This window comes from Sciurus carolinensis, chromosome 8 (assembly GCF_902686445.1).
Source record: "Sciurus carolinensis chromosome 8, mSciCar1.2, whole genome shotgun sequence".
In the NCBI taxonomy this organism is placed as follows: Eukaryota; Metazoa; Chordata; class Mammalia; order Rodentia; family Sciuridae; genus Sciurus; species Sciurus carolinensis.
In genome coordinates this window covers 82,685,810-82,698,031 of record NC_062220.1, presented here as the reverse complement: position 1 = coordinate 82,698,031, position 12,222 = coordinate 82,685,810, and the positions used below count along the sequence as shown (strand labels likewise).

Here is a 12,222-nt window from a genome sequence, read left to right as displayed (position 1 = left end):
TAAGTAAACATGTGATTTCAAGGAAATGCTTAATTGAGTCTGTCAATGCTATGATGTGCACGTTTGTCCTCTCCAAATCTAATTGCCATTGTAACAAGTCTTAAGTGTTGGGACATTGAAGGGATGATTAGGCCACAAGGGCTCCATCCTTGTGGGTGGGACTGGTGCTATTATAAAAGGGCCAGTCGGGCCTCCTCTTGCTCTTCTACCTTCTGCTGTAGGATGATGCAGCAAGAAGTCCCTTGATCTTGGATTCCCTAGCCTGGAGAACTGTGAGGAAATAAATTTCTATTTGTTTTAAGTTATTCAGCCTCTAGTGTTCTGTTATAGCAGCAACACAAGACAGCCTGAGAGCATGTACAAGGAAAAGTTTTCCAGGAGGCAAGGCAAAGAACATTCCAAGAGAGGGGATAGTACACAGAGGCCTGAGAAAGTACAAGGTGTTATAAGTAATTTGGATTGACTGGTGCCTTTCCCCTTCCTCCTCCTCTTTTTTTCCCAAAAGTCAGTTTATTTGAAGGTGATAATCTATACTCCAGATTCTGGTGTTTATAAATCCTACTACTCACAGTATAAATAGAACAGGATTGAAAATAGCATGAGAAATAAAAAGGCGTGGCACTTGGAAAAAGGCAAATAGGCTAATGCAATAGTTGACAAGAAGAGGGTCAAATGGCATGAACCGAAGCTGGAAGGATAATTGTAGGCCTAACCAGGATGGGCCTCAATTTCCATCTTAAGCAGCTTAGACTTTTCCCCCCCAACTGAAGAGATGACTTGGTCAGATAATTACTTTGGAAGGTAGCTATGTGGAGGGTAGACTGGAGAATGGGAAAAGTATCATTAGGAAGACAGTGGGCTGTCTATGATAATGGCCTAGCAGGGAGCTTCTGAGAACCTGAACCAGGATAGGGCTGCGGTAGGTGGAGAGAAGTGGGGTACAGAAGAGGGCTCTGCACAGTTCCTTTTGTTCTTGCGTTTGGCAAATGACGTGATAGGCTCTAACAACACTAATCTCATTATTCAGTGGTAAAGAGACATAGGCCTGAATCTAGTCTTATGTGGATCCATGTATCCTTAGAATAAAACTACCCATCCCAGGGTTTTTGTCATTTGAGTAGTTAATCTCTTTTGTTGGTGGTGTAGAATAACCCAGCTTCTAGTTATTATACTATAAAATACATTCATTACACATTTTAACTGCTACAGGGATTATATTGATAAGCCAACGAACTTTAACTGGAATAACAATAACATTTGATTTATCTCCTCCTCTTCCCCCAAAGCTTCTTAATTTTTATAGAATGTGTAGATAACCTGTCTTATTTGTTTGTTTTATTTGTTAAGATGGAGTATCATTATGTTCCCAGGCTGGTCATGAACTCCTGGGCTCAAGTGATCCTCCTGCCTCAGCTTCCCAAGAAGCTGGGATTATAGGTGCATGCTGCTGTGCCCAATTAGCCTGTTTTTATGAAAGGTTTGCCTTAAAAACAAAAACATTTGGGTGGAAACTGTTTTTGTTTCCCATGTTTGGTTCAGAATTACATGACCAAAGAAAATAAGTATAGCTATTTTTTTTTTTAACAAATTAAATCTTGTTTGTCAGGTACTATTTATTATTTTGGAAGGCCTAAAAAATTATTCCTCTGTTGAGATGTGTTTTAACCAGGCTACTTTGGAAAGAGTTTGTAGGATAAATTTCTGAGTAGCTATGTTAATTTAGAGCATTTCTTTTATTAAGATAAATTTAGTGACTAAAAGCTCTAGTGGTTCAGAGTAATATTTCTCAAATTTTTTGTGGTGAAAGATCATTTTAAAAGATTGTTTTCAATTTGTCACAGAATAATATTGTACATAATGAGCATGGCTAATACACAACTCACATCAGATGTGAGGCACCACACATATTTGATAATCCCTAACTGACCTATACTCTGTTGGGTAAGTCTGCTGATCACCACTTGGTTGCTGCAACAGTATAAAGTTGCTTTAAAGGTGTTTAAATTTTCCTCTCAATTTCTGTGTTTGTGTTGTTGGGGACTGGTGACAGTTTGTGAATGGTCCTCAGTCTAAGGGTCAAATGTGCAGAAGCACTGGTTTTGGAAGATTTACATATGTTTGTCTTATGTTTTTATCCTGCTTAATGTGGTTGAGACCCTGCGTATTGTGTATTCTTAAGACAACTCAGCCTTTCAAACCTATTTCCAAGTCTTCTAAAATGTAACAGTGTGCTCTCCTTTAACATTGTTGCCTCCCTTTTGTTATTTAGAATGCTTTGTGTCTCAATTTGGAAATATTCCTGAAGAGTTGACTGTCTTTGGCATTTTTGAAATTTGGGATTTTGGTGTTATTTGAAGCTTGGAAAATTTGGTATTTGGATTCGACTAATAGTATTTTTATATTATTCAATTTTATCCATTTAATCAATATTTATTGAACATATATGTCAGGAATCAGATAGGAGTATAGCAGAGAACAAAATAGACTATGTTCTTCATCTTATATGTAGAACTTTGTATTCTAGTAGGTGGAATAGACATTAAACAAACACCTAAAAATGTATACTATCATATATGCTACAATAAAGCAATGAGGCTAATTAAAGTAGAGTAAGGGATATATGTATGTTGGGACTGAGGAGGTGATGGTCAAGTCAACCTCTGAATCAATTAGAGGAAAGAAGTGCAGGCAAGAGCTCTCCAAGAAGGCTCGTGGTACGTGTGTTGTATTCAAGACATGTACAGAGAGGCAGCTTGTATGGGCATACCTGCAGTTTGCTTGAATGGTGCTTCTTATTGACTGTAATTTGAAGATAAGTATATAATTAGAGAATAACAAAACTCAATTCTGTTATGAAATCAGCTGGTTTTTTTTTTGTTTGTTTGTTTGTTTAAAGAGCCACATAGAGTCTCCTTGGTATTCTAGGAGTAGGAAGCCCAGGGTGAGAGAGGGAGAGAGGTCAGGTGCAATTGACTGCTGGTACCTTCACAACTTTTCTGTACCTTTTTCCTACCAATATTCATCAGTAATTGTTCAATAAAAATTTTTTTTCAAACTTTACTCTTTGCTTACTTGGTTAAGAGCATTTTCCCATGTTAGAGATTAAGGAATATTTTTGTGTCACAATTTTACCTTTAGAAATCTCTCTTAAAAATGGACTTCTAACTTTTGAATGGATTTTTGTAGAAGTTCATTTGAGATTAGTTTAGAACTCAGGAAGTATGTCAAAATGGAGAGAATAATGGTGATTAGGTTCTTGATAGACTCATAAAAACCCACTTAACACATGAAAATATACTTGTGGTGCAGTTCTTTCTTAATAGTACTTAAAAATCCAGTTGTCATATATGGCAATTTTCCATGAGAAGGTACATTAAAAAATTTGACCTAGACTCTAGGAACACAGCATGTTCTAATGCTTCATTGCTTGCCTCAAATATATTCAAGTTAGGTGTGTAAAACACTGCCTGTATTTTCCACATTATATTTTATTTTATTCTTTTATGATATTTTAAAGGTGTGGTTGTAAAGGAGTCAAAAGACCTGACTCCTTTCTGGCCCTTGAGAGCTGTGTGATATTGTTCATGGTGGATAGCCTCTTTGTATCAATTTCCTTATGTGGAAAGTGTAGATAGTGCTATTCTACCTGTAGTGGTGTAGGAATTAAACAGATTCATATGTGGGAAGTTGTTTGCAAGTTGTAGCAGATGTTGGTATGTTTGGTATTTATCTGTATTGGTTTCAAATGGGTAATTTCTTTTAATCTTTTTGCAACATGAATTCTACCTTCCTTTGAATTCACCTTCATTTGATTCTGCTTTCATTAAGCAAAAACCCTTTTAATTTGGAATTTGGAACTATTTATAAAGCCTTTGAGTATGTTTTGATTAAAATTGAATATATATTCCAGTGGACTGTCTTTAATAAATTTTCCAATTTGCAAACACTTATTAGGCTTATCAAGATTTATGAATTGATTTAATCAAAGTTTGCCCAGGGATTTAGAAATGAGGGTTATTATAAGATTACTTTGGCTAGTCTACAAAGAAAAAATTTAAAAACTCTTCCAAAAGCTAGACCTTCCTCTACAAGTCTTTCCTCCTGACACTTCTAATCCCATTCTTCCAAGTTTCTACCCTGAAACCTTTTCTTGACATCTATGAATGCCTCCTGCCTTCCAATTTCCTGTTATCTTCCCATGGCCAGGGTGGACACCCTCCAAAGACCACTGGAGATTGGAAAAACTATTCCTTATGGAAGAGTAGCTGTTAGAAGTTAATCTTTCAATAGGAGAGACTTTTATAATGTAGTCAATGTTTATTGAAGTGTAAATTTTGTTAAAATTTGTACAAATAATATTGACTTTATATTATTTATATATTTGACTTATATGAAATAAAAGTATCTACTATCAATTGACTTATATTCACTACAATTATTGGTAATAGAAAATTTATTTAGTTAATTGACTCAAATCTATTGCCTGTTAGTAAAGTATAATTTATTGAAAAATCCAATAACTTGATAGTTTCCTTGAAAAACTTTGTTAATCTCTTGACAGATTTGTTCATGATTTGTGTATGATATTTATATAGACCTTAAGGCAACACTTACCTAAGTGGGTCTCTTATCTTGCCTTTTGCATGTTTATTAAAAAGAGTATTATAAAGATGCAGTCAGTTCTACTAATTTGATAAAATTGGTAGTGAGAAGGAGAGGAAAACGTTATAGAGAATTATAAAAATTATGTCTAAAAACTATAGCAGTGTTTAGATTAAGAGACAATTAACCATGGTTATGATAGGAATCTAGATTTAGGGACTCTGTAACTATTTAGCTACCCTGCACACCAGCCATTGCTGTCACAATAGTCCTAATTAAAAACCCAGGAGTGATGTGGGACAGTAACTGTCCAGGATTTCCATTTCAACTTCTTCTATCCTGTAGTCAAACATTTTTATATTGGCAAGTAATTTTCTAGGAAGAAAGGCCTTAAGGAAGAAATGTCTATAACTTAGCTATTACAAGACATTCAAAGACATGTTTCAAATAACAATACTATATCAGAGTTAGAGAATATGTCAAAGATAACATAAGTCCATAACATTTGCATTACCATTTGTCCTTACAACAGAATTCAAAAGATTTATTAATAGCTTAGCAGTGAATACTTTTGCTTAAAAAATTAAAGCATTAATGTATTTCTGTAGTACCAATCTGAGAAAATCTTTCATATTTTATATAACAGTGTCATTCAGTTCTTGAACTAACATTTCTTCTTTCTTCCAGTTGCTAGAACCTGTCTGTCACCAGCTCTTTGAATTCTATCGCAGTGGAGAGGAACAGTTGCTTCGATTTACACTGCAGTTTCTCCCAGAACTGATTTGGTGCTACCTTGCAGTCTCAGCCAGCAGAAATGTGCATAGCAGTGGATGTATTGAAGCTCTTCTTCTAGGGGTTTACAATTTGGTTTGTATTTAATGTTTTAACAAGATGCTTTTTTTGGTAAAATCAAATATGTAATTTTGCAACAACTTTTTGTTTTAGTAAAACTAGTATTGTTCTTATATATTCTCCCTAAAATAACTTTTTATGGAGATTGGGAACCCTACAGTTATACATATAATTACTTAAACATAACTTTATGGATTGATTGAAGGCTGAAAAGCAGATCATTTCAGAACTTTTATAGCAGTGCCTGCAAAATATTAATGTTGCATAAGATTTTAAATTAATAACCATTTAAACTTTTCTATAGGTTATTTCTCAAAAAATTTAGAAAAGATTTAGTCTAATATTCACCAGTCATAGTTCCATAAAATCTGTACTGTCTCCAGAGTTTATCTTTGTTTTACATGTATTCTACATTACTAATAATTTTGTGTAGTAATTATGATGATGTTCTAGATACTAATAGTTTGTATTTTTTGTATGGAAAGGAAATTTAAGATTCTTTTCTTGACATATTTTATGTTTAAATCATTGATTAATTCAGAAAATGTAGCTTGTTGCATGAAGAAGATCAATGATAATTAAGATATTATACCTGTATCTCAAGTCATCCTAGAAACTATGTATTACCTTTATTTTAGAATTTTTTTTCAGGACTGGGGATTAAACCCAGGGTTTTGCACATGTGAGACAAGCACTTTTTAATTGAGCTATACCCCAGCCCTACTTTTACATTAAATGTAGAAGAATGTACTTTTAAACTACCATTATTTATGAATAATTGATAATGGATTATCATTGTCTAAGAGTTTAAACAATTGAAAATTTTCTACTCAGGTCTTTTAAAACCATTTAGTCTAACAATTTAAATTTCATTTTTAAATTCATGTGTATATAAGTAAATACTTTAAGGTATTTTTCTTTCACTTTTGTAGGAAATAGTTGACAAACAGGGACATAGCAAAGTATTGAGTTTTACGATTCCATCTTTATCCAAACCATCTGTATATCATGAAGTAAGTGACGTTTTATCAAAGTAAGCTTATTGAGTTCTAAGTTTTGATATTATCAGACACTAGACAATAGTTTATAGGCAAAAATATTGATAATTTTTTAGTGCCTAAAAAAACATAAAGCACCAAAGTGTTTACTATTCCCAAGATGAAATGGAAAATCAAAATTATTAAGCATTGATCTAAAATCTGATACTAAGAGATCTATTGAAAGTATTACTTTTGAAATACTTGCTATTTCTTTTAGGTAAGACTAATCTAAATTTTTTTATACATGGTAGTTGTATATTTCCAGGGTAGAATATTTGGAACTTAAGCTATTTTTATTTCTCATTTGTGATTTGGTTTTTAATTTTTATTAGATCTTTGAGCAGAACATTTCGTAGGTATTGTGAAGATTAAGATTTATGTTTCTAGTAGCCACTCTTGGTATGATACAGAATGACTGTTTTCTCCTTTGTTCAAATGCCTTTTCTTTAGCCTTCCAGCATTGGATCCATGGCTCTGACAGAGAGTGCACTCTCCCAGCATGGTTTGTCAAAAGTCGTGTACAGTGGACCTCATCCTCAGAGGGAGATGCTGACAGCACAGAATAGGTAGGCTGTGGAGACAAAACTTCTTCTGCTACCACAATAATTAAAAAAAAAAAAAAAAGATTTTAGGAAAATTTTGAATAATGTTTAATGAGTTATATGTAGCAACTTATTTGAATATTGAGTCATTTTGTAGAAGAGAAAAACACATCTAGATTTGTCATTGCACCCTGCTTCAAATGTCATCTGAAACATTGAGTTTTTAAGATGTTGCGTATGGCTGTTACCTCTTGGAAAATCCTTTTTCCGTTTAGCTTTTATTGTTCCTGGTATGCTTATGGTATATAAGTCTGTTCTTTAACATAATAGCTCACCTAAGATGCCTTCTGCCCTGTTATAGTTGGCTTCTTAGAATTCTGAAGTTGTGTTAGCATTCCTTTGTCTCCTCCTCAGGTTTGAAGTGTTGACATTCCTTTTGCTGTGTTACAACGCTGCCTTAACCTATATGCCCAGTGTTTCTCTTCAATCACTGTGTCAAATTTGTTCAAGGTAAATTGAAATTTAATGTTTTTAATATCAGAATGTATTAATCTAGGATTATTAGTTTGTTACATACCTCAGTTATTTTTGTTTTATGTGATTGTTTGTTTAAAATATTAAGTAAGGTCCTATGAAGCTCAGCCTATAGAACACATAGAAAGTTCCCTATTAAGTGATAGCCCCAAAATACATGATGGAGAATGTCAAGCTGAATCACATAAGGAATATTTAATCAAAAAAAGGATTATGCTGCATGTCTAAAAGGATAGAATGCTTATGACCTTACAATTTTTGGAGTGTGGTCAGGCTTTTTGTTGTGTTGTTTGCTTTTATTTATTTATTTTTATCATCTTTTCATTTGGTACCAAGAAATAAGTAGGAGATACATGTTTTTGTTTTCCCTTTCAAAGAAAAATTGAGTTAAAATGTTGGTTAAATAAATTAAATATTCTTGGGTATATTATGCAAATATTAAAAACTTCTTATCTACAAGTATTTAATAGTTTTCAAATATCTAACACTATCTATAGGATGATGACAACCATATATACCATAAGGTATATTATGATCCCTACACTTGTGGAATATGACAAGAATGTTGACAATGGTTATCTCTAATTTGTGGAATTATGATTTATTTGAAGGTTTGGAAAGTATTTTTCCTTTTAGTTTTTATTGTTACTGATAAGCTTATATTGTACAAGTCTGTTCTTTAACATAATAGCTCACCTACCTCTGCCCTCTGCTCTGTTATCTCCTCTGATTTTTTCCATGATTCTCTACTGTTCTGTAATGAACATGTTACCTTAAAAAAAAAAAAGAAACAAAAATGAGAGATTATTGCTTTTGATAGCTCAAATAAGTGAGAGAAATTATAGAATTAAGGAAGTTGTAGAAAACAATTTATATTTGGGGAAATTATTTAGAATACAAAACTTAGCAGGGGGCAGGGGGTGATCTATTGAGCAATACTTAGAAATCAAATCAGTTAAAATAAAACAAACAGAAAAGCAGAACTTGATCATGTAAGATCAGCTGAGAAAGGAGTTAAAAAGACAAGGGACTTGTTAGAGAAGATAAAGTAGGAAGAATCTTTCAGATAATTCCTGAATTATGAATTACAGCAAACTTGAAGGATAATACAGTGTACTATCTCTTCCACTTACGGAGTCTTGCTGATATATTCCTTGTATTAAATCTTCTAAAGGCAGAAGTGCCTGACTTGAATTCCACAGATCTACAAAAATCTAAAAAAAAAGGTGGAGTATGTATTTATCTACATAGTGTTGCCAACTTTTTATTTACTAAGTTGTTTTAAGTATCTAACATCAACATTATTTATGATTTAACAAAAGGGAGACTTATTTTTTAGTGCTGTGAATTGAACCCAGTGCCTTGAACTACATTTCCAGCCCCAAGGGAGACTATTTTAAAATCAGAAAGGGAAAAAATTGGGAGGGAAGGACAATTTAGAAATTAAAAATGAGTTAAGGTTAGCTTTCCTTGTTTCTGACTTCACTGTGGTCCAGTGAATACTTTGTTATGTACTAAAATGTGTATAGGGATCAATACTTCAGAAATACTAGTTTAAGGAGAAACTTGATATAGCAGTTTTTACTTGTAGAACTTAAAACACACTACACAGTCCAGATCTTAATCTGAAACTGTGAAGCAGTGTCTCAGATGATAGGACCCAGGAATATGTTATGTGCACGTTTGTGTGTGTGTGTGTGTGTGTGTGTGTGTGAGTGAATATGTGTTTATTTATATTTATGTGTAATACATATATTTGAAGCCCCATAGTTGTTCTAATACTACCCTAGTAAGAACCACTGCGGATGTTTTCCCAAAACCACTGATGAAAAAGTTAGGAAAGAACATGTATAGCTGGTTTTGTCCTCTGTAACTCTAATACACTGCCTTCTAATAGAATTACTTTTACATTATGGATAGAAAATCAATAATATGCCAGATTATTAAACATGGAACTGAGTAACCCTTCAATGAAGAAGAGAAGTAAAAGTCCCTTTTGAAAACAGAGAAATGTAGATTGGCTTTTGTTTCTCTAGCTGTAGAATTTTGGCCAAGGAAGATTTTAGTAGAAATGTATTAGATTACTTTATGCCTCAAGAGAAATTATTTCTGTGTTCACCAGCTATAAGGAAATGTGGGTGAGGGAAGAGATCTGAGTACTTCAAAAGATTTAAACTGTTTAAATTTTGCTAACTCTTAAGCCATTCTTTAAGAGGAACTCTATCAAATTGTCATTCCTATTCTTTTAGTTGTTTAGGTTTTTAATTTTTATTTTAGATTCCCTATTCCTCTATCCTGAGTGGTGAAATCAAGTTATTCATTAACTCCTGGCTTCCTTAATCAATTATGAAACATTCTAATTCAGACACTTTGTAGGTTTGGAAGATGAATCAGAAAGAATTAGAGAACACTTGAAATTTAGTCAAACTAAGTCTAGTTCATGGCTATGGGAAGAAAGTTGATGACAGAAGGCAAGTTATAAATGATGACAGTGGCTATGAGCTCCTGATGATGGTGGTGCTGGTGCAGGGTTTCCCAGACATGAAAGTGACCACATGGTTGTGGGGCAAATCTAGTCCTTTGGCCATGTAATGGTTGTTGATGATTATACCAAAATGATTGACTGTCATGTAGGAAGAAGGATACATAAACACAACTAGTAAAATTTCATGTAATATCTGAACTAGATTCAATGATAAAGGTCTTCCTTTTTTTTTTTTTTTTCTTTTAACTGGGATTGAACCCAGAGATATTTTACTACTGAGCTATATCCCAAACCCTTTTTATTTTGAGACAGGGTGTTGCCAAATTGCTGCAGATCCTGCTAAGTTGCTGAGGCTGGCCTTGAACTTGCAATCCTCCTGCCTCAGCCTCTCAAGTAGTTGGGATTATATAGGTGTACCTCACCATGCCCAGCTGTTCCATTCCATTTTAATCTTCTGATTGGAATGAATTGTTGTAATTATTTAAGCAATCTTGGACACTTCCCATTCTCCTCCACCCATATACACACAAATCCATTCCACTGAACAAAAATCTGTTCAGCTACTGCAAGCTTTGCCTTCCTGGTTCAGACTGATGGGTAATGATTTCCTGCATGGTGTGTGTGGACCACTTGAAAAAGTGATCTGAAAGTGAGCAGGAACTAAACTGAATAATTTGTCGCCAACAAGTTTTTATTCATTATTAGGACTAAACATTTATATGACACTGCTAAAATGTATTTTTTGTCAACACTATGAATAAAGTCTTGCTTGTGTACTCCAGAGTCTTCTAAGTTGGGGAAAATAATTCCTTTTCTTTTTTCTTATCAGGCATCTCTATTAATACAAGACTGTTCAACAGATGGCTTTTCTTGCTTTTTTTTTTTTGAAACAAAATTATGTCTTTACTGAACATGTACAGACTTTTTCTTATCATTATTTCCTAATCAATACAGTATAACAATTATTTATATAGCATTTACATCGTATTAGGCATCCTAAGTAATCTACAAATAATTTTAAGTATATGGAAAGATATGCATAGGTTGTATGTAAATACTATACCATTTTATATAAGCATTATATTAAGCATCCTTGGATTTTGGTATCCACAGATTCAGGAACCAATCTCCTGCAAATACTGAGGGACTTGGCATTTTTGTATTTTTAGACATTTGTTATAATATTGCCCAGTTGGTCAGCTCCCAACATCTTTCTCTGCTGTTATAATTACATTTGGTTATACACTCAGATTGGACTTTTAAAAATTGAACTTTCATTTGTTTATACATACTATAGATAGCTTCTGCCAATATTTCAAATTTCTCTTTTAAGGAACATTTGAATTCCTGCTGCTGTTTCCTCTGTAATTATATTTCTGTACATTTTCTAATCCTTTTATCATTTAGAAATGGATTATTTATTAGTTATATGGAAGTTAGTGTTTTATCTATGGTAGGCATACGATCCATCTGGTGCTTTATTGTTTTATCAAACCAGTGTAATTTTGAAAAAGCATGTTACATACCATGGGCCATGAAAGCATATGTATAATATATTCACAATTCTCTTAAGGCCACTTTTAATTTGACATCTATTTATGCTATGAGGTAGTCATGTGATAATAAATCTCATAATGTCAGAATTTCCTAAGGAGAAAGTATTTCTGATACAAAGGAATTCTTAACAGAGGCACACAGTAGGATTCAGAGCACAGACTCTTGAGCCAGACTCTTTAGGTTCGCCTTTGGGCTCCATAGCTTACCTCACCATGTGCCTTAAGCTAGTGCTTAACCTCTTGGTGTTATCTTGCTTTTTAATGTGGAATATAAGTATTAAATGTGAAACTGTACTCATCTGTTAAGTTTAATTCTATTCCATTATCTAAGGGACTCCCTTGATTTTGTTCTGTTGGCAAGTCATCTAGCTGACCATCTTGGATATGAACCACTATGAATTCCTGGTCAATATATTTGTTCCTGGGTACCTATAGTGAAGCCTATTTCTATTCTCATTTCTAGGTCAATCTTCCTAACTACCTAAACAGATTTCTTCTTGTTTTGTGACTGTTAAGGGCAACTTTGTGCAAGTAATCCTTCTGGTGGATTCATTTTCCTGACTAGTAAAATTTGGTATACATATGAAGCACACATGTATATACAAACACAC

At 33.4% G+C, this 12,222-nt stretch overlaps 1 protein-coding gene across 4 annotated transcripts in view; it reads left to right on the top strand.

Moving 5' to 3' along the window:
* Hycc1 (hyccin PI4KA lipid kinase complex subunit 1) overlaps positions 1–12,222 on the top strand; it is a 105,151-nt gene that overhangs the window by 40,998 nt on the left and 51,931 nt on the right. For 3 of the 4 annotated variants that reach the window (XM_047562373.1, XM_047562370.1, XM_047562372.1), the window contains exons 4-7: positions 5,290–5,469; positions 6,387–6,467; positions 6,945–7,060; positions 7,451–7,546. In XM_047562373.1, the coding sequence (XP_047418329.1) occupies positions 5,290–5,469; positions 6,387–6,467; positions 6,945–7,060; positions 7,451–7,546 (473 nt within the window). The remainder of the gene's footprint in view (positions 1–5,289; positions 5,470–6,386; positions 6,468–6,944; positions 7,061–7,450; positions 7,547–12,222) is intronic. The other variant, XM_047562371.1, reaches the window with a different exon arrangement.